The following is a 21841-nucleotide window of genomic DNA, read 5'->3' as shown; positions in this document are numbered from 1 at the left end:
TGGTCAACCCACCAGCCCTTGTACAGCCAGTCACAGTTTTAGCAGTGTACTGATGGTTAAGATCTGTTGCCTGCGCAGGCAAAAGAGCTTTAGCCATTTTTCAAGGTTTTATCTCAAGCCATCTTGCCCTATATATATCCTCAAGTCCTCTGTGGCAGGACATGCACCATTAACGTCTGTCCAAGAGCAAATCTTCACCGACTGACTTTCAAACAGCACCAACTTTTATTTTTTGGGTGGTTTGGACCTTTATGCTGTAAGTTTCTTAGAATCAGTATTGTTTATTGTAATAAATTCATTTGTTTGTTACTGATCGTTCTTTATATATGGCATTGACAGCTGTTTGGACCACAGTGATAGTGATCAAGATATAGTTATGCTATTTCTCAAAAATATAGTTACAGTAGTTAAATAAGCAACAAAAATGTCCACTATGTGTATGTGAAAGAATAAAGAATCGAAGTGTTGATAAACTTGAAAGATCAGCGATGTGTCTCGTGGATAAAATAAGAGCTCTTGACTATTTGTGAGACAGACAAAGCAGTAGTGCAGTTTAGACTATTTGGTGTTAATGAATCGACGTTTTGCACAGTAAAGAACAACGAGGCTCTGTTAGCAGTGCAAATGTTGCCAGGGTTACATGATCTTCGGAAAATGTTTCATACACTCCATGTGAACTGAGCCTTGAAACAAAATGGAAGTGGCTTTGACCATTTGGATGGAAGACCAAAGAGAATAAAATGTCTCGGAGTACACATCTAATACATAATAAAGCAAAGAGAATTTACAATCATCTTGTTGAAAGTTCAGGAGAGGGTTTCTTGCCAGCAAAGGGTGGCTCAATAAGTATTACAGTCTACATAACGGGAACTTAGCAGGGGAGGCAGAATGCAGCTTTCCTGCCGAACTGAAAGAGCCGTCTTCAGAAATCAGCTATTTGGCTAATCAGGTCTTCAAAACTGACGAAACTGGTCTATTTTGGAAGTATATGCTGATCAGTCAGAATACAAAAAAATCATTTTTCTACCATTTAACTATTTATTTTTTGGATATGGCATTGATAGTGTGTTTTGTCATTAGATCTATAGCATCACCATCATACGGTCTATAGCATTTCACTACTCTGGTGCTTTGTGTTAATTTTGAGATGTACCTACTGAGAGGGTTTTCAGGAACATTACTCTCAAGGCTGGCAAGGGATTCATGTATTATTTCAGGACATATACCTCTAGTTATGTCCTAACAAACTTTCCAGAAAGGCATCCTTTCATAAAATGAGCAGTTTCCACCTTAAAAAGTTTTACAATATCCCAAGAAGAAACATTTTTCATAACACTCCCCGTAGAGAGAAAAGGCTACCATCTCCTTGGTAACATAATGGTCTACATTAATGAAAACAAACATTTGGAAAAGTAACATGACTCATAAGATATTCAGGTCTGACAGCAAAAACTGACCCTGCAATGGCAGATACAATCCATTCAACCATTATCAGAAAGCCACAAGCACCACAGAAATTCAGAGCCTACTCTAGAAGCACAGGGCACAAGACACAAACACACCCTGGATGGGACTTTGGCCACCAGCTAAAAGGTAAAATTTCAAACACTGTTTCATTTAGGCTTCAATTAAATTTAGGCTTTGATTCAAAATACAACATTTAAGCCTAAACTTTACTTTTTGGAGACTATAGGTTCATGGTCTTTATGCAGGTTACACACGGTATCCAAATAACGCAAATAATGGTATACACATTTGCCAGGTAAATGGCATAGAAGCCTTGTAAATTTAGTAATCCATTCAGAAGGGAATGGTATATGGACCATTCCAATGTGGAAATCAACTATACAATGAAATTGGATTGAAAACTGACTTTTATATAAGTGCAAAATAATACAGGAATTATTAACTTGCACAGCACGTATCACATGGGTGATTCTACGTATGGAAGCGACTGAATAAAATGTCTATGTCCACATCAGGACAATGTGGGGAAGCAATATAAAAGCAAACAGAATGCTTGGGTTTAAGATATGGAACTTAAATCAAGGGAAGGTCAAGCATTACAATACTTCAGCCAGATTAATTAAGAAAGGCTGTGTTTGGTTTTGGTTACCATATCACAAAAAGGACTGTGCACAGGCAGAATGATTCCTGTTCTCAGGGGATTCTCATACACTGACGGGTTAAAGCAGTGAAATCTCTTCAGTCTAGGGGAAAAAAAAAGAGATTGAGAGGAGATTTGATCCAAGTGTATAATATCCTAAGGGTAGTGACAGATTCAACCCAGGGGAATACTTTGGTAGGAAAACAAGGACACGGGGTCACAATTGAAAAATAAAAGGGAATTAACAGAGAATAGAAAATAGGAAACATTTCGTTACACAAAGCTTTGTGTGGATCGGGAACAGGCTTCACAAAGGGAGGGGGGGGGGGGTGAGACGCCTATTCTGTGCTCTTTGGAGAAGCGGCTGGATGAGATTTCAGATTCCCAAAGCTGCTTGCGTTTGCAACGGCTCTTCATTTCAATACATAAGCAACAACAGCCCCCGAATCGTCCTGGGGACTCATCACATGGCTATGAAGAGAATAAGTGGGGGAAAGAGAAGCAGGAGCAAGATCAGAAAGCAGATCCTAAAAGAAGGGTCTCTGCAGTACAGTCATTATTTCAAATCCCCAGTTCTCACTGCTGGAAGTCATGCATTCCAATGGAAGAACCCTTCACATTACAACCAGGTGACAACAGATTGCTTAAATGGATGTTGCACATCATCGAGACAGGCGCTGCACATCAATGGAGGATGAAGTGGGTCACCTCCTATACAAACAGCACGTTGGGATCTTTTGTGATTTATTTTGGTTGTGATGCGTGCAATCACACAGGAGATGGCTGGGAAACTGGCGAGACTCCCAATCTATAGCAGTTTCATCTATTTCAGGTTTGACCATCTTCTGACATCTTAAAAAATGTAAAGATAAAGCATCTGGCAATGGCTTATAATAGCCTGCAGTGTCACTATCCAACATTTCCAACATGAACCAAACTGCTGTCAGACTGACATATAGAGCTGCTATAGAATGCAGTGACAGTCTTATGTTTCCCTAGTAGGTTATACCCAAAGACAAAGAATAGAACATGCTAGTGTACGCCATTCATGAAGAAACTGAATTCTTCCACATATTACTAAAGTACTGGACAAAAAGCTAATTCCACCACCAAAAGGACTTGATAAAAACAAGCAACAGGTATAGCCATAATTTTAGCTGTCAAAAAGACTCAAGGGAATAACCAATACAACACAGTAACACCTTTTTACACTGCTAGCACAAACTGAAAAGGGCGTCAACTTTACCTCATAGAAAATAAGTAATCTTTATTAAAAGTAAATCTCAAACATCCCATCGTACGTTTAGTTGAATATATATCCATTGCCTAAAAAATGATTATGCAGCTTTTAACATATTATTACAACATAGCAAAAGCTGCAGCCTAAATATAATTTCCCAAAGTGAATTTCCTTCCAAGTACAAACCAAAGATCACTCTATATTAAATATAAAGACTAATACAAAGACAATTTCATATTCATTGACAAAGTAGTGCTCCCAATAGAGCCAATGGATAAAAATGGATAAAAAATGGATCTCAAAGTCATGAAGCAGCCTTCAACATTGCAAACCCATACTACAACACACAAGGCAAAAGAGCTCAATCTCAAATGTACCAAATGTGTGACATCACGTTCTAGTTCCTCCCTCCAACAGCACAGAAGCCTACATGAAACTGGGTTTCAGAAATCCACGAAGCAAAATGAAGGTCAGTCTACAACTTAGCACATTCCAAAACGCCAGCAAATAAGCATGACATACTTTCCCGTCATACATCGTTAATATCCAGGACATGAATCCATGGTTAATATGATACAGTATTTAACACGCACATGGCAGAATTCACCATCATCCCAAACGTGCTAGAATCATTCACATGCCTCTTGTTAGATAGAGGTGACCTTCAAAACCCCAATTCCCTGAAATCAAATGTTCTCTAAAGTTGAATTGACAGCGTAATGGTGGTCTTGGTGCTAAGGTCCTTGTCAAATACGGCGCTGTACTCCAAACGCCCCCCTCCCCCCCCAAGTATCTTCCGATGTGCGAGTTCGGGCGTCCGCCTTCTTTTCCGCTTACTGTACATCCAAGAGTCAAGGGAGAGAAGTTCACTCCTCGTGTTGGATCACCAGCATTTCGGGATGATTCCCATTGTAATGGCGCCATGAAAAAAAAAAAATCATCCACAAGGCATTCCACTTGGTAAAAAAAAAAAATCCAGAAAGCTACCAAGAAAAATGCAAACTAAACCGGCTTGGGCACTATGGTCTTCATCGATCTGTAAAATCCAAACGGGGTACATTTTGTGGATGCGCTGCTCCCTTTCTTTAGAGCCAAACAAACGAGTGTTTAGCGTATTTTCTACCACGGGTGGACTGGTTTTAGAAATGTCAAAAAAAAAAAAGCATGTCCATTCTTACTTGATCAACACAACCAGCAATTTAAATCTTCCAATCTTGGTCATTCCCAGCATTATTATCCCAATTCAATCGGGGTTTTTTTTTTGTTTTCGTTAACCATTTATTGATTCTGTTAAAGTGATGGTATGTCAACGATCTTTGAGTAACTCTTTTCGCCTATGATCACCACCACTGCCTTGCACAGCGAATACTTGGGCTCATAAATCATAAAAGCCACACACACACACACAAATCGACGTGTTCGTGCACATTTCCAGATCACTTTGTATCAAAACATAAATCGTAAAAAGAAGCCCCCCTTTAAAGGGGGTAACACGAGTTTCAGCATGTGGGCAGTGAATTTTCTAAAGTGTCAGCAACAAGCAAAACAAAACGACCACCAAATAACTAAAAAAAATGCTATGTCACCAAGAGTCAAAACTGTTTTGCTGGGGGGGGGGGGGTCTGATTGAACGAGTTAGCTAGTTACAGGTAGGTCTCTTCCAAAGGTTGTTTCCGTTTACATAAAATAAAGATCAGAAATTATTTTCAAATCTCCAGATCTACTTATCTTGGGAATCCCAAGCAGCGCTTGCATTACGAGCATCCCCCCCCCCAAAAAAAGCTCCCGAAACAGCAAAGCTAAGCCCCCACTTACCACATGAACGCAAAGTCAACCCTTTACTCGGGAGTCTACCCCCAGTCAAAGTGTGGCAGGCCAATAGCAACACTTCACCGTCTCCTTTAAGATGTATTTCCGTCCACCGAGCTGGAGGACCGCCGCTTAAAACACTGAAACGAGCCGGGGGGCTTAAATACGCAAAGTATCGCTAGTAAAGGGTTACAGTACCTCGTAGAGCTCCTCTGAGGCCATTCTGCGTGGTTATTTGGCGATGTTTAGTCCGGTTGGAGACACTTTTGTTTCTTGTAGTTGTATCTGTATGGCCTTTCCTTCCTCTCCCTTTCTCTCTCTCTCTCACTCCCTCGCTTGCACTTTATGTCTCTTCTCTCTCTCAGCCGCTCTCTCCCTCTCTCTCACACACACTTACTCACTCACAATCTCTTGGCTTACTCGCTCTCCTTCCGACTGCTCAGTTTCTGTAAATGCCAGTATAATTATGCGCAGAGCGACTGCGCGCTGGGCTCCGTTCAGCTCCCCCACTCTCTAACACAGGAAGTCTTAATCGAGCTCAGATAAGAGAGTACGAGATGATCCCGAGTTTTATGGTCGGGGCTGGGGTTCCGATGTAGCGCTCTGGAGGGTCAACTTCGAGGAAGGCACATCGTTTCTTACTGAAAGGAGTCGGGCGTCTCGGCTTCTTGGAAATAGCTGCACTGTCCAACCTAAACTTTACACATGCCTTTATACTAGCCCCAGTCCGTTTGACTATGTGTAGGTGTTGCTGGATGTCACTCAACAAGTGTTCTCTTTTAGCTGTGGAAGAGGAAGAAAACCAAGTAGAACGCACCCAGCTAACAACTAGGGGTTTAATGACATAAACAATATAGATACGTTTTTATGAGCTCTTAAAGCTCATGCAGCTTATTATAGACATTGTTGGTAGAATTGGCCATGTTTTTCATAAGGAAATTTTAAGCAAATATGGTGGTCAACATTTCAGTTTTATTCAGTAGTTTACGTTTACAAGCTAAGCTAACGTCTCAACAGACTTTTGAACATACGACCTCAATCGTTCTAGACCGAGGAAAGAGATATCTCAATAACGTTTGTATCATCTGTAAGACATCTACAAAAATATACATTATCACAATTCTTACATTTCCAATAAAATGCCTGTAAAATGTTATTCTAAACTTTTCATTTGTTTCATGCATGCCTGTAGTTTTCTTTTACAAAAAGTGTAAATATCTTTCAAATGACATGACTTATTTAGTAATTATACATAGTTATTTAAAGTTCTTCATACATCTATGGATCCTATTTTCCCTGAGGACACACTGAAAAAGCCACCTTAAATTAGCTGAAGGGACAATGTATTTTGGTTTTAAAAAGTGTGGGCATATCATAGATATACTTGTCTAAAGATTAGTTTAATTCCACTTCACCTAACATTAAAGACATAACATACATTTTAGTTGTTCCAAATAACACTACAGTATATCCATTTTTGAATTAGATATTTCAAATAAAAACTGTATATCTGCAGGCACTCACATGGATGTTGCAAAAACAAGATTGTGTGTTGGTTATTTGTATGGTATGTTATTGAAAATGTTAGCAACAGGGTGTGTTATTGTGAGACATTGCCACACCTTGGTTGCGTTATGTTCCTTGTGCCCTCCAGCCACACCAACAAATGACTACATCCTATGATGACAGACGTCATGAGGTGTTTTATTACTAATTTATAATAGTCATGAAGTCATTTTGTATTTTACAAAGGCAAAAGATAGAATTACACAGATATTGTCAACAAACATTCAGAAAACATTCCACCCAATGAAATGACCAATTTTATACTTAATAGATAGCAAGCAACCAGTAAAATACCACAGTATAGCTTTATAATTGAAAAAAGAGAAACTACATTGAAAATCTTGTAAGTATATGAGTGGCATTGGCAGGGGAAGATGGACCTGTTGAAAATTGTGTTGTTTTATTCTCCCTTTGATAATACTGGTTTTGCGGAACAGTGAAAACATAAAGTGACAATCTACATTTTGTGAGGGAGATGAAATTTGAGTGAAGACACAGAAGATAGAGGTAATATCTATCAGGTTGCAGAGAAGTGAAGAAGATGCAAAGGTACAAAGGTCTCAGCTATTAGTGACTGTTGTTTGCAGGTGAGCATTGCAATTATGCTACCAAAACAACCTTTTCTCTGAAATGTACAGGTATTTGTTATTGTGATAATAACCATAACAAAAACACACATTATGCATACTGAAAAGAATACCCTTAGCCCTACATATTCTCTTATTCATAGCACACAGTTTTTATTTCTAAATTCACATCTGAAGGTAATATGCACATGTGCAGATATGAGCTTAAACCTTTATTTGTTTACAGTGTATTTTTACATATATATTTTACATTCTCTATATTTCATCAATGTTTCTTCAAGCACTTTTATTTTGCCAAACAACTTACTTGATGAAATACTGTCTCCATCTTGTTCGCACATCTTGCAGTAGCTGTAATCTTTTATAAATAACTCACTGCATTGAGGGGAGGATTAGTTAGCTTTTGTAATTTGTTGTTGAATTTGTTTTTGTGTAAATTTTCTATCCCAATAAAATCTAGTAGTGTTAAGCTCAGATTAGTGAAATGGAAGGCCAAGTTTTGTGTTGAAATCTGCAATTTTTATTTTTTATATTACTATACAATTATTTAAATTACTATATATAATTAATAGGACTGTTATTCTATCAAAATGCATGTCTTTTGTGCAAATGTATCAATTGCTCAACTTTGATCAAGATAAAAATGCACTAGTGCCTTGTTAGAAAAAAACTAATGATGAATTTATACTTTGTGACCCAGTTTTGTCTTTTGATCTTGATCTTTGATCTTGAATTATTGAATTATTGAAATGCTAGCATTATCAGTAACGTTCTGTAAAAAATACCAATATGCAAACTTTCATTTTTTGAAACATACTGTACATGTGAATGTCTGCGATCAGCATTGAATCAGCTAACAAAGTTATATTAAGAGTGAGGAATTCTAATATAATAATAATATAATACATGAAAGTGATGCTTGGAAGACCAGGTTTGCTTATTATAAGTTCATATAAACATTACAATTGTTTTTGGGAGAGACTTTTCCATACAGTCACAAATTGTAAAACTGTTTTATTAAAAAAAATGTTTTAGATTAATAGAGCAAACTGTCAGACACATAATGTACTACAAAGAGTTAATAAATAAATATCACTATTTGTCTAACATGAATGGTAACCCAAACTAGCAACACTTCACCAAAGTAGTGAACAGCACTTCAGCATTAAAATATTTGATAAAAAAATAAATAACTCCAATGTCACAAAATGAGAAGGCATATTTTTAAACTTTTGGACGTTATTCATTACTGTAAAATTCCAAGCATTTCTGTTCAGTATTTTTCATTTGCTGTTTCCTGAGTAATTTAACCACCCAACTCATAATTCAGTCTGATACATTACAGTCTTGGTCTAAGTTCTTAAATTAAGCTAGCATTAAAGAAATCTAAAGGTAGTAGGAGAACTGCCAAGAAACTAAGAAATTACCCTAAAATAATTACCAATAACCTTAGGTAGAGGGAGAATTATAATGCCAAATGAAGACCACTCTCTATTGGGTAAAAACATCCTTGCCAGTAAGTTACTGTGTTCAGCAGTTTATTGCTGTTTTCAAAGAAACAATTGAAATTGCATGGTACGTTTTTAATGTTGTAGTGTGTGTGCAAGTCAGACAGTTTTAAGGACATTAGTGACTAGTATGCAGGCAGAGCTGAAAAGGTGTAATTGCAGACAGGAAGGCTGAATGCAATTAGGCAGACGTAGAAAAAGAGTTGTGGTGTTTCTTCATCACCAAAAAAGATCTGTGCTTCTACTATGCATTTAATATTTCCAATAAAATGCCTTTAAGCCTCTAAATGTCATCTGCAGCTTATTCAAAACGTGGAGCATCTTGGAGGAACTCCAACAACCAGACCGCATCTGTGTTAACTGCCTGAAAATCTAGGTCTTGCTTTAAAAAGTTAATGCATTGGAGAGTGAAACTGAAGAATGGAGAAACCCAACATTCAGGATGGTGTGCACCCTGAATTGTCAAAAAATAAAACAATGTGGAGCAACTGAGAGAAACCTCTCAATATGCTTGTCTATATAATTGAATGCTAACAATACTGCTCAAAAGCACATCTTCGAAACAGATGTGCTCCAGTCCAGGACCTGGAAACAGACAACCAAGATATGGCAGCTAATAGCAACAGCTCCCAGGACACAATTACCTCTGATCCTGAAATGCAGACATTGGTCTCAAAATTAGTTACTGGCAGTATAACTAAAAATGCAAAAAAGAGAAGTGATGGTTATTGGAGACTCCATTATTCAGAACCCTCGACGGGTATCATGAATCATGGACAACAACAATATTTGTTTCGTAGGAGCTGATGTGTCTGATATTATCTATTGACCATATAGTCAAGAAGATCCTGGCTGAGGCAGGTGACAACCTAACATTTTCGACATCTGGACACCTTTCCATAGTAATGTCTATCAGTACAGATTAGATCTTAATGAGATGGGCACTAGGTTCCACAAAAATAATCCAGAAACACTTCAACTAAAAAATAAAACAGACCAGGTAATTACAAGGTCAAACCTAAAAGTCAAGAGTTTTAGAAAAAAACACTTGCTATAAAACCGTTCATATTAACAGGCAATTATGAATGATGGAATCATGGAATCCATAATGGTAATAAATGTAACATTAGCAGATGCACACTGTACTAAAGAGACAAGAAGTGTTTCACTATATTCAAATCAATTAAAATTTATTTTTGTAAAGCGTCTTTCACAACAAGATTGGCCCCAAGGCACTTAACAAAGCTGTGTGACATTACAATACAGAAAGAGAAGAAGCCAGAAGACAACAGAGGAGAAGAACCAAAACCTCCTCTGTCAGGAGAAAAAAAAAAACCTAGGGGTCCAAGGTCAGCTGGCTGCCCAACCCCTCTGGGCATGCTAACATTATACAATTCTAAAAATTGTCCTAAATGTGGAGTATTAAGTCTTCCATCATATCCTTCTGTGTGCCAGTACTTCATGCAGATCTCTGTAGACCAGCAAATCCTCCTAAACGATAGCTGTATTCACGATGTCCCTCTTGTATCCATGGCAGTGATGCAGCATCCAACTCAGATGGTGCCCAGCTCAGGCACCATCCGGACATGTGGGGAGGAGAATAGGATAGTGTGGTCAGAAAAGATGTATCTACCTGGAAGGCCAACACTGAGACACACAATGACATGTACAGCAGCACCAGCAGCCATAGTTGCAATGATGTAAGGTGTGAGTAGGCTAGGCTGAAGTAATAGGTTTTCAATCTGGATTTAAATTCTGAGATTGACTCAGCATCCCGTACGTAGGCTGGCAGACTATTCCATAAACTAGGGGTCCTGTAGCTAAAGGCTTTACCACCAGCTGTTTTTTAATTAATATACAGTAAATATATATATATATTATATCAAATACATACAGAAACATAGCCTAGAGCAATTTAGAACAAATGAAGAATCTATACAGTATGTAATATGCATCAATGGTCAGTGTCATAAAAATAAAAATCTATAGTGTAAAGAGTATGTTATAGATTGCCAAATGAAGATATTAATTGTAATTCAACACTATATAATTAAACTATGAACTTACCTACAAGAGAAAAAGTGGTTTTTATGGGAGATTTCTATTTTCCCCACAGAGACTGGGAAGAATCTGGGAAGAATGTCAGAAATAGACACCAAAATGGTATACATTAATAACGATAGCTTTTTACGTAGTCTGTTAGAGCACCTACAAGAGGGAATGATTATACTGATCTTGGATTTTCAAACAATCAAGAATGAGTCAAACAGAGGTGAATGAACCATCAGGGATATGTGATAATCATTTAGTATGCTTTAAAGTATAGTGAAAAACTGAGGTTTAGTCTAAATCAAAAGTTTACAAAAGCAGGAAAGTGAGAAAGAGACATAGAATGTGATTTGATGGATGTGATAGTATAGGTGGAGAATATATAGCAACACATTAAATATTTCTTTTGAAACAGAACAGATTGATTTAACAGATTACTTTATTCTGAAGGTCTGAATTCAATTATTGTATTCTTGTTGTATTTGCAGTTGCCTTGGTGAAAGATACAGATGATCAAAGGAATAATACTAACAATTATTCAAGTGAAATTAACTCACAGTTGAATTATTAAGTTAGTCTTCTGTATATAGTGAGTACTGTATGTTCTTCTGTATATTCTGCCTGCTGAATATGGCTTCTAGACTTGGCTGTCTTATGCATTTGGAAATCTTCATCTGTTATTGTGGAACCTGCAGGTTAAGAAGATCTCTCCTATTTTAGAGATGCCTCATTTATAATTGCAAAATGTTTCCGTCTTATTCATGACCATCTTTTAATAGAAGGATTACCAGGATCCTCGGTAGGATCAATTTTTATAAGAGTGCCTTTTGCCTTTTAAGGTGTTTTACAGTTATGGTCATAGTGACAAAGGTCCAGTACTTGCTTTGACGTTAGTAGGCCGGACCCAGAGACCTGTAAATATCTGTGAACAGAATGACTGTTGTGTAGTCATTTTTTATAGTTTTTTTTTTATTTCATATTATTATTAAGTCCCTGAGCCAAGCAATTGGCTCCAGCTGTGTTCAGGGCAGGCAGTCTTCCACTGATTCTGTGGATTGGGTATTCCTCTAGGATGTGATGCAGAGTTTTCTCGTTCCCATAGGAACAAAGAGGGCCTGCACTGATTCCACATCTATAGAAGTCGTCAAGACATCACTGTGACCAGTGCTAAAGCAATTCAAAGTGTACCCCTCTTTACTCGGAGTTGAAAGCCAGGAGTTTAAGTAGGGAATGTGATGAGGTGCTTCTTTGTTGATTCCAGTGAGCTGTCATGAGTTTGAGACAGCCCTTGTCATTTACTGTTAATATGGTTGTCCTGTGTAATCTCACTGCCTGGTCATTACGCTGTCAAGCTGTATCAGAAGAAAGAACACATGCTGCATAATGCTCCCTAATCCCTGACTATAGAAGGTACAATTATTAATCTTCGTAATTTGTTTTGCATAGCAAGCTAGTGTTAGGACCTGATTCTTAGATCTTTATATTTGATGTACAACATAGATAACAGTTTAATTTTTACCCCCCTAGCTCATTACAATTGATGGTAGTGTTTATGTCCTTGTCCTCTCTTTTTGTAACAATGTAAATTTTGAAGAGCAGTGACAGAACCAGGAAATTAAATTCCAGAATATCTAGTAAAATTCAAGACTGGGCAATCACCTGGGAGATGACGATTAATGTAGACAAGTTCACAACATTTAATGCTGCTAGCAAAAGCGAACCTTGTTTTAAGAAACAGGAAGCATTGAGGCTGCTTACGAACAAGATGTTTCTGTTTATATTGACACATTCAGATCTTGTCTAGACATTATGAAGAAACAAGAAGGGTATATAAGTTATTTCAAAAGATGTTATATTATAATTGTACAACTAAAACCTAATTTAGGACATTATGAACAATTTTAATCAACATCCATTCATTTTCTAAGCACTTCATCCAATTCAGAGATGCAGGGGAGCCAGAGGTCATCTCAGCAAGCGACAGGCACAATTCAGGGTACATCCTGGATGGGATGCCTGTTCCCTGCAGGGCAGACAGACACAAACATGCACACACTCACACCAGATCACTTTATTAGCCATATTAGGAATGCATTAGGAATTAGTTTTTTCACATACCCCAGCTTGTTCTCCATGAGACACGCAGACAAGGAGAGAAGCTTGGGGTCAGAGCACAGGGTCAGACATTGTACAGCACCCCTGGAGCAGTTGGGGTTAAGTTGGGGTCCTAAGGGACCCAACGGAGTAGGATTCCTCTGCCGGCCGCGGGATTTGAACCAACAACCTTCCAGCCACAGGCATAGATCCTTAGCCACAGTGTCACCGCTCCGCAGGGTCAATTTTCACACCATTTAACCTACCAATATGTTTGTGGACAGTGGGGGGAAGCCAGAGCTCCTGGAAGAAACACGGGTAGAACATGCAAAAGCCACCCATAATTCAACCTCAGCACTGTGAGGCAGCAGTGCTAACCATTATCCACCCCTTAATCAATGTGTAATGGAGATATGTACCTCAGGAATCAATCCAGAGAACAAAAACCACATACATTTGGGGATCACAGGAATGTCTTAAGGATTGACAGTACAGAAACTAAACCTTATTTTATCTTTTACAGAGGGGACCTCATCCAAGTCTCCCTTCACAAAAACACTGTCAAATTCAGCAGAGCTGACTTCTTCAGAATTAACTGTGAACCATGAGCCAGAGGTCAGAAATGGAAATTAGGTGGAAACATATTTACAACATAGAACAGGAGATTTTTCTTTATGCAAAGGGTTTCTAAAGTATAGAAAAATCTACCCAACCATGTTGAGATCCTTGGATGAATAAGCTACTAATTACCAAATGGTCTAGGTGGGCAGAATAACCTCCTCTCATCATCTCTAATTTAACTAATATTTATTTCAAAAGGAAACAGTTAAGTGGAGCACAGCTAATTCGTTAGACCTGGTGTATAAAATCACAGGGTTTGTTACTTTCAAAGCAAGGTACATTAACATACTGTAGCTTACGATGTCAATATCTTTGACGGTTCTTGTTAAATCTGGTACATTTAATATGTTTTGCCCAGGTATTGTACACTTACATGTATTGCCCATGTATTGTTCCTCTCTACCCTCTGATATTAAAGAAAGGGAATAAAGGTTTTACAAACAATACACTGAAAGGGAATTGCTATTTTATTAGCAGTTTCACTCAGGTGTTTACAAAGAAGGAAGCTGACAGCATGCCCCAGGCTAAGGAGAGACAAAGTTTCATTTTAAATGCTATTAGTATAGCGGCCTTACACCCAGGCCAAGACCCATGTTGACACTGAGACTTCAGGTCTAGGGAAATAGTATGAGACAGGATCTGTATAGGATAGCACTAAGGATGCATCTGACTCCCTCCACCCATCTTTGACACCACCCCTAGAAGAGTTTAGAAATGTGCGATATCCCTGTGAAAGCAGTTGTTAAAGTAGGATTTCCATTAGGGTTTCATTGCATGTCTCCTGTTGTTTGTTTTTTTAATCACACTGGCGTGAGAGCTAGAAAACCACTCCTAGATTCTGTGCACCAAAACCATCTCAAGAACCCATTGAAACAAACTGTTTCATCATACCAGAATTGAAAAGGCATGTTACAGGTTCCAGGAACACTTAAGATAGAACTCAAGGCCCTGGCATTATTCTACTATTTGTGTAAAATTAAACAAGGGATGCTATTTCTAGTCTATTGATAACATTGTTCCAACAGTCTATTAACTGAGAAACTGCCAATGTAGCAACCTAAACCAAAAAAGGTGATGAAACCAAGCCAAGGAATTACAGATATACATAAAAAGACTATATATAGACTTAAAAGTATATAAACATTTAAGTATATGTTACACATTTTATATATAATTACATCATTACATTTAATGGAAAACAATTTTAAAAATCATTCTCTTCCTGTAGGATTTGTGAATGAATGTGGAGGAGACTTACGTTATTACAAAACCAGTTTATTTTAGTTTCAAAACTGAAAAACAGGTAAACCGGTACAACTTTTGATGGAACCTGCCATGTAGAAAAATAATATTTAAATAAATGAAATGACAAAACATGATTTCAGAGCCGGGTTCGCTCAGCAAAGGTGGTCAAAACAAATTAGATAGGTCACAGGTATAACTTTCCACTCCTGACTCCCAACTGACTGATAGGTTAACTAACTTCCAACATGAACAGAACTTTTTATAAAAGAAAAGTCACAACAATATGGTTGTTATTCTTCAATGAAGCCTTACTGAAACAAGCAAGAGCCAGGGACTGAACTGAGACTGCAAGTTTTCACTCTGTACCTCTGATCTAGTCTCCATGGTCTGAAAGGAGCACAGAAAACAGAACAGAGACAATAGGTGGCTTTAAATTTGCCCCCACAAGATTGACAGTTCAGCCTTCACCAAAGGTCAAAGGCATTCAATCTTCCTCATACATCCCTCCCCTGAAAAGTGTGCCAACTGAAGAATGGACTGGGACATTTAAAAACTACTGTCTCCTCCCCACACTTAAAAATCACTGAAAGGCGAAATCCCACAGAGCCAGAAACCAGGACATAACAAATGCATGAGAGTCATTTCTTGTGTGGTGCTACTTCAGAGTACCATGGTCCAGAGTTCAACCTAATAGGAAGTAATGGATTATAAAGGGGGACTGCGGCACTATTTTTATATTTTGGGGTTAGGAAGAATCAGATGAATGAGAGCATTTAAAACCACAACAAAAGTAAAATGTATACAGTAACGTGTAAAACCTCCAATTTCCATCATAAAATAGATTAAATTTCCAGGTATGCGCAGTATCATATTCTGCGATTCAGAACGAGGCAACAAAACAGTGATGTCAAGCGGCCCTATTACATTGTAAACAAGCAGGCTTGTGAATACATCTTTTTTTAAACCAATAAAAATGGCTTTGCCGACAAATATAAGTTACTTGTTAACTCTGCATGCAGATCATGTTGGAAAATTTCTGTGGCGACATGACTGTCACGCCCTCTAGATGTAGCTCCTTCTCTGTCTTGTTGCTCGTTTCCCTGTGCTTTGCTTGTTGTTTGAGGTGTCTCTTGTTGTCTGGGGCTATATATTTTTTTGCATCCTTATCCTCCTCGCTCAGCATTGGGATCGGTTGTTGAGAGGCTCGCCTCAACAGGTCGTCCCACGTCCGCTACCTGAGGACTCGTCCCCGACTCCGCCCGATACCTTGAGCCCGGAGCGAACCCCCAAGTTTGCTCCATTCCTGCCGCTTCCCATAGGGTCTTCTCATCTCGCCAGTCACTTTCCATGGCTAGCCTCTGGCTTCTGTGACAATGTCTGCTGCACACCCTGTACCTATCCTCTCCTACATTGCATTACATTAGTCATTACAGTGACTAGTGAGCAGGAAGGGCTGTATCACATCGCAATTAGTGGGAACTCTCACTCTTGGCTGTGGCAAGACCAGTGATTTGCAACAACAATGGCAACCATACAGTACTTTCACAAAGAGCATGATTTTGTGCTTAATTCGGAACCTGTACATTTTTTCTTTACGTCAATGAAATTATTTTGCTACTGAGATTTGATCACCAGTCTGAGAAATTGGGACTGCAGTTCCGCTCTGATCATAGGCCACCCAAATCTTGTTTCATGGTCAAGGTGCCTGTAAGGTGACCTGACCTCCTGTTAAAAAAGTCTAAATAAAATAATTCTTACTGATAGTTGTTCATGAGTTCTGTGTTAAAAACCAAATTGATTTGTTGCTGTTGTGAATATAAGCTCCACTCTCTTGTTTCCAATGCAGAGTGGAAATGATATTTGTAACTGCGATTGCAACGAATGAAAATTCATCATTTCTGAAATATAAAAACAAGAAGCAAAAATAGGATAGGAATGTGAAAGATGACTTTTGTGAAGGTGATACTGAATTCCTGCAAAGTAAAAAACTAAATAAAATATTGCCACTGCCAAAGACTGCATTGATGAAACTAGGTGTTAAAGTGAATTTGTGAAAATGTGAAATAAAGGTTAAAATGGGTGATGTGGATGTTGAATATAGTTTGGTGTGTTTTTATGCATTTGTTTAAATGTTACTTTTGTGCGTTTTTCAAATTTTAGTCTGTGAAGATCTACTTTGAAATGTTTATTTAAACACAGACACAAAAGTGGTGAAAAATGAATGTATTAAAATTGTTCAATTTTATCATGATAGATTAAATTAATGCCTTGAGCAAATCTGTTACATAGATTATTGCTCAAATGTTATGATTTTAGATGTTAAGCAAGTGTGGATTATGTTGGCAAAAGTCTGTTTTCTGCAGTTAGAAGCATGGAGTATTGTGACACAAGTGTGAATTGTGTAATTAATCCATCTGACATTCACTCCCCTTGTTTTCAAAGCCTCACTTTCTCAGTTTCTTTATGTAGCAGCGCATTTGGCAATATAATCACAGGAAAATCAAAGGGTGATGTCACAAAAATGGTTTGAATTTCGGAGATTGATTTTGCCAGTCAGATTAGGCCATATTTCTATTTTTCTATGCAACTCCTTGGTTGCATTGTCTGTATATTTTGGGTCATTTTCATTTAGCCAACCATTTTAGTATATCACCATGCAACTCACAACTGGCAAGCTGTTGAAGCTAATCATGTGTGAGCCTGGTCTGTGCCTGGATGGGAGATCTCCTGGGAAAAACTAAGGTTGCTGCTGGAAGAGGTGTTAGTGGGGCCAGCAGGAGGTGCTCACCCTGTGGTCTGTGTGGGTCAAATATCCCATTACAGAGATGGGGACACAATACTGTAACAAAGGCCCTGTCCTTTGGTTGAGACATAAAAAAGAGGTCCTGACTCTGTGGTCACTCAAAATCCCAAGGCAATTCTTGGAAAAAGTAGTTGTGTTACTGTGGTGTCCTGACCAAATTTCCCCCTGGCCTTTACCAATCATGGCATCTTCATCTATTGAACTGGCTTCAACGCTCTGTTTCCCCCCCCACTGATAGTTGATGTGTAGTGAGTGTATTGTGCATCATCCAGGTGAGTCTACACATTCGTGGTGGTGGAGGGGGGGTACCTTGGTGGAGGGTAAAGTACCTTGAGTGCAATGTCCAGAAAAACAAGTAAGGAATTAGTAGCAGTATTAAGAAGTTGAACGTCCTTGAGTGGACCAAAGTCCTGGTCATGGAAGGGATTCCCCAATAGTTGCAATGTGCTTTGAGTGGAGTGTCCACAAGTACAGCAGTGCCAGATGGTCCATGCGCTGTGATGTTGTGACCCCCCTAATATTCATTTCCTTAATTCGATGAAAAATTACTCTGTTTTACTTCAGTAAAGTTTGTCTATGTTTTATATAGTTTATGTAATCACTTTTTGGTAGATGTGTAAGATTGACTTAATTACTGTAGAAATGTCATAATAAAAATGCTACTGCCATCATACACAACAGTTTAGACAGTTTTTCCAAGGATGGAAGCATGCAAATTGCATCAGTGTCATATTGTTGTAAGTGTACACTTGCTAATTTTGACTTCTCATGTTTCTAATTCAGTACGCATCTCTCAGGCATATTAGAAAACACACAGTGACTCCAGATGAGTTGGAGAGCAGAACTCTGCTGTGAATGAGGTTTCAAGTAAGGTAAATATTGGCTTGCATTAACTAAGCTTCAGTTTGTGCCCTGTGATATTTAGTGCAGTTTTGCACTCTTCCTTCAGAGGTTCTTGAACATTGTAATTGTAGCTTGGTGTCTTTGTGGATTTGGCATGGCAGAACCAATGAGTGCTATAAATACACTTTAGAATTAGAGTAACACCGTCTTCTGTACTTTGATATCACTGAAGAGCCAACTACTGAATTCCTGCATTTACATGCATTTATATACCCGTTTCTTCTTTCTCCTCATCTGTAACTAGGTCCAAAATCTATTAATTGTCATTAATTAATTGTCGCTTTTGTGGTATGTATGAGATGTTCAGCAATAAAGTCTTGATAAATCACAATGGCACGTGCCAGATGTTTACAATAGCCACTAGTGACACTGCTCCATAAACAACAGATGTATGTGAAGCACAGGACATGATGCTGATTGGCTATAAAATAGGTGATGTGACTCCTCTGCAGGTTTGGGTGCCATAATAGGATCTTTAAAAGGCAGGGCCATAAACAGACAAAAGTAGACATTAGGTACAAACTATTTTTATAATTTACAGTGTGGGGAAAAGAATCCAAAAACACAAAAACAAAAACATTAGCTCATCTTTGAGCTTCTGCCTAAACATTTTTGCATGTTCCTCTTTGAGAACAACAGCGAAGCTAAGCTGCTTACCTTCACATACAACACATACTGTACTTATAAGTCTTTATTCAAAACTTTCACAAATCTCTTCCAAAGTTCTCAAAATTCCCCAAACACCACAACATGTTATGTCCCTTATTCCCACAGGTGACTTTGGACCAAATAGGACTTGTCTTGATGGCAGATTTAAACCAACCTAGGAAGCCTTTGCTTAGTTTTCTCAGAATTGGTCACAAGGAGAATGTGGTATGGAGTTTGATCTTCATGTCTGATTACCAGTGTCAGCATGAGGGCAATACTGATTAAAACCCATCCAGTCTTTACGTGGGATGTACTGTCATTGAACTGTGTCAGAGAACTGAGATACCATTGTGTCTGGGATTTCAGAAATACATTTCCAGATCATGTCTCCGAACAGAGATTCAACTGACAACTAAATGCATTATTCTGGTGGCCTACGTCAGAAATTAAGCACAGACATGAATATTCCTAAATTGTATCTTTTATATAGTGAGGGTTTCGTGGTTCGGGGTGTCCGATATTATTTATTTTTCGGACAATGTATGAAATCAAAAATGAAAAGGGATGTCTTCACCTCTTGCAATCTTTAGCTATTACCTGTTATGAATGAATATCTGACAGCTCACTTGTATGAAAGAGGGAGTGTGTTTGGAAACTGGGTTGGCACAACAATTTGGAGGCTAGCACTACTGTCTCTCAGCTCTCAGCTTAATTTTTGTTTTCTGTGTGTCTTTGCATGTGTTCCCTGTCGAAGCGGGTTTGCTTTAGGTACTTGGATTTCTCCTACTTTTCAAAGAAAGACCATAGATTGACTGGTATCTCTAAATTGTGCCTTATGTGTATACATACCTGAAGATGGACTGGTGTCATGTTCACGATGGATGAACTGATGTTTGAAAAGCCCTTCAGTGCCCACAATATGAAATATTGGAGCCACATGAAATACTAGATATTTCACCATTTTTTGTTATTTGTTTTAGTTAGCACTGTTGCCTCATAGCTCCTAGGTTCTGGATTTGATTCCAAACCAGGATGCAATCTGTACTAATCTTGCATGTTTCCACCCAGTGATTATATGGGTTTTCACCAGAGGCTCCAATTTCCTCCCTCCTTGCAAAGACATGTCTCTGTGTGTATGCATCCTAAGAAGGACTGTTTTCCAATAAGAGGGTGCAGTTTCATCTGTAGACTTCTGATTGCTGCAGTAAAACCTCCCTAAGGACCAGGAAGCTCAAATAGCAGCTTTCTGTTATCTGCTGCATTTCACATGAGAATTTTAACCCACTACTCTAAGCTGCTTTTTAATTGGAAAAGACCCATGTGACTGCTTTGGAGGTGTAAAAAGAAACAGCTGAGGAAAACAGAGTAGCAGTCTACTTTGAACATACAGTAAATCGGTGAACAATGTCATAGCTAGAAACGAGCTGAGCCACCAGGCCCTGGACTAACACTGACCGAGGTAGGTCCTGTCTAAGAGGGAAGGGCCTTGCTCTCAACCAGCACTGACAAATGTAGGTGCTACTAAGAAGGATTGGCCATGCCTTGGACAAGCAATGGTGAAAGGAGTAATTCCCAGATTACAAATTAGTCATCAAGTACTACAAGCAGAGAATGGTGTTTAAGGGGGAAACACAAAGAGTTGGGATGACAGGGGAACTTGCTCACCAATTCAGTGGTCAACCAAGACCTTTCACACGATAGTAATATGTGGACTATGAGTTGGACAGCCCAGAAAGAAATCCTACTGAGACCAAGCCCTGTTTTAGGACAACTGAGATATTCCTTTCAAAGGGGCTAAACAAAAAAAAAACATAATCCTGGAACTTAAGACAGAAACAAAAATACTAAGGGAGTCACATAAGGAGAAATGTCCACTTCTGGATGCGGTGTGACTCAGTGACTGCTTTATGGGAGATGTAACAATGATGGGTCAGGATTGGGCCACTCAAATAGGAAATGTATTGCGTGTGAGACACCATTTACTCTTAACACTGTTTTCCTATAAGCACTCCTATTATACTGAACATGTTTTGCTCCCTATGATCTTTGAGAGTTTGGCCCTTCCCCCACCACCAAAATTCCCAGACCAAGTGGGGAGCACACTCTCTTCCCTACTTATGTACTGTAGGCCAGCTCTAGGATGTTTTTATTTGCATCAAAGTTCCACACTTTTGTAAAGAGAAATTATCTGCATGGAATTTTTAAAAATAGAATCTCTGTTGTCTAAGAAACTTAGCTAAATTTACCCAGATACTTAAAACAAGGAACAGTCTCCACAAGCTGACAATCTATTCTATATTCGTCGATTGAACTGTGGCTGACTCAAGGAGTTAACACTTTGTCAACATAAAGTGCTTGGTCTGGAGTTTCACTTCCCTGCAGAACGCCAACCAAGGCTACATCATCAGCATAGTCAAACAAGCTAAAAACACCATCATTGATCTGCACTTAATTTCATATCAGTGATAAAACATCCTTGTGCAACACCGTTCATAAACCATTTCCTCAGAAAGTATACCCTTCATAAGGACCCTTTGGGGTTCATTACTAAGGAAGACTTGCACTCAATGTCTAAGTTCACCATTCACCCCCAAATTAAGAATACATTGAAATAAAATATCAGTCTCCATTGTGTTAAAGCTGAGCTAAAATGTATTAATA

General features: G+C 38.5%; 2 protein-coding genes across 3 annotated transcripts in view; both read right to left on the bottom strand.

Annotated features, from left to right (window-relative positions):
* cdyl (chromodomain protein, Y-like) overlaps positions 1 to 5787 on the bottom strand; it is a 138620-nt gene extending 132833 nt beyond the window's left edge. Inside the window, exon 1 of one of the 2 annotated variants that reach the window (XM_088643629.1) lies at positions 5355 to 5787. In XM_088643629.1, coding sequence (XP_088499755.1) covers positions 5355 to 5378 — 24 coding nt within the window. In that variant the 5' untranslated portion in view covers positions 5379 to 5787. The remainder of the gene's footprint in view (positions 1 to 5354) is intronic. The other variant, XM_088643628.1, reaches the window with a different exon arrangement.
* The window catches only part of LOC148657391 (uncharacterized), a 311965-nt gene that overhangs the window by 57529 nt on the left and 232595 nt on the right, over positions 1 to 21841 (bottom strand). The gene's annotated exons all lie outside the window — the stretch shown is intronic.

The sequence above is a fragment of the Lepisosteus platostomus genome, chromosome 8 (assembly GCF_059453375.1).
Source record: "Lepisosteus platostomus isolate fLepPlt1 chromosome 8, fLepPlt1.hap1, whole genome shotgun sequence".
Taxonomy (NCBI): domain Eukaryota; kingdom Metazoa; phylum Chordata; class Actinopteri; order Semionotiformes; family Lepisosteidae; genus Lepisosteus; species Lepisosteus platostomus.
This window is presented reverse-complemented; position numbering and strand designations above follow the sequence as displayed.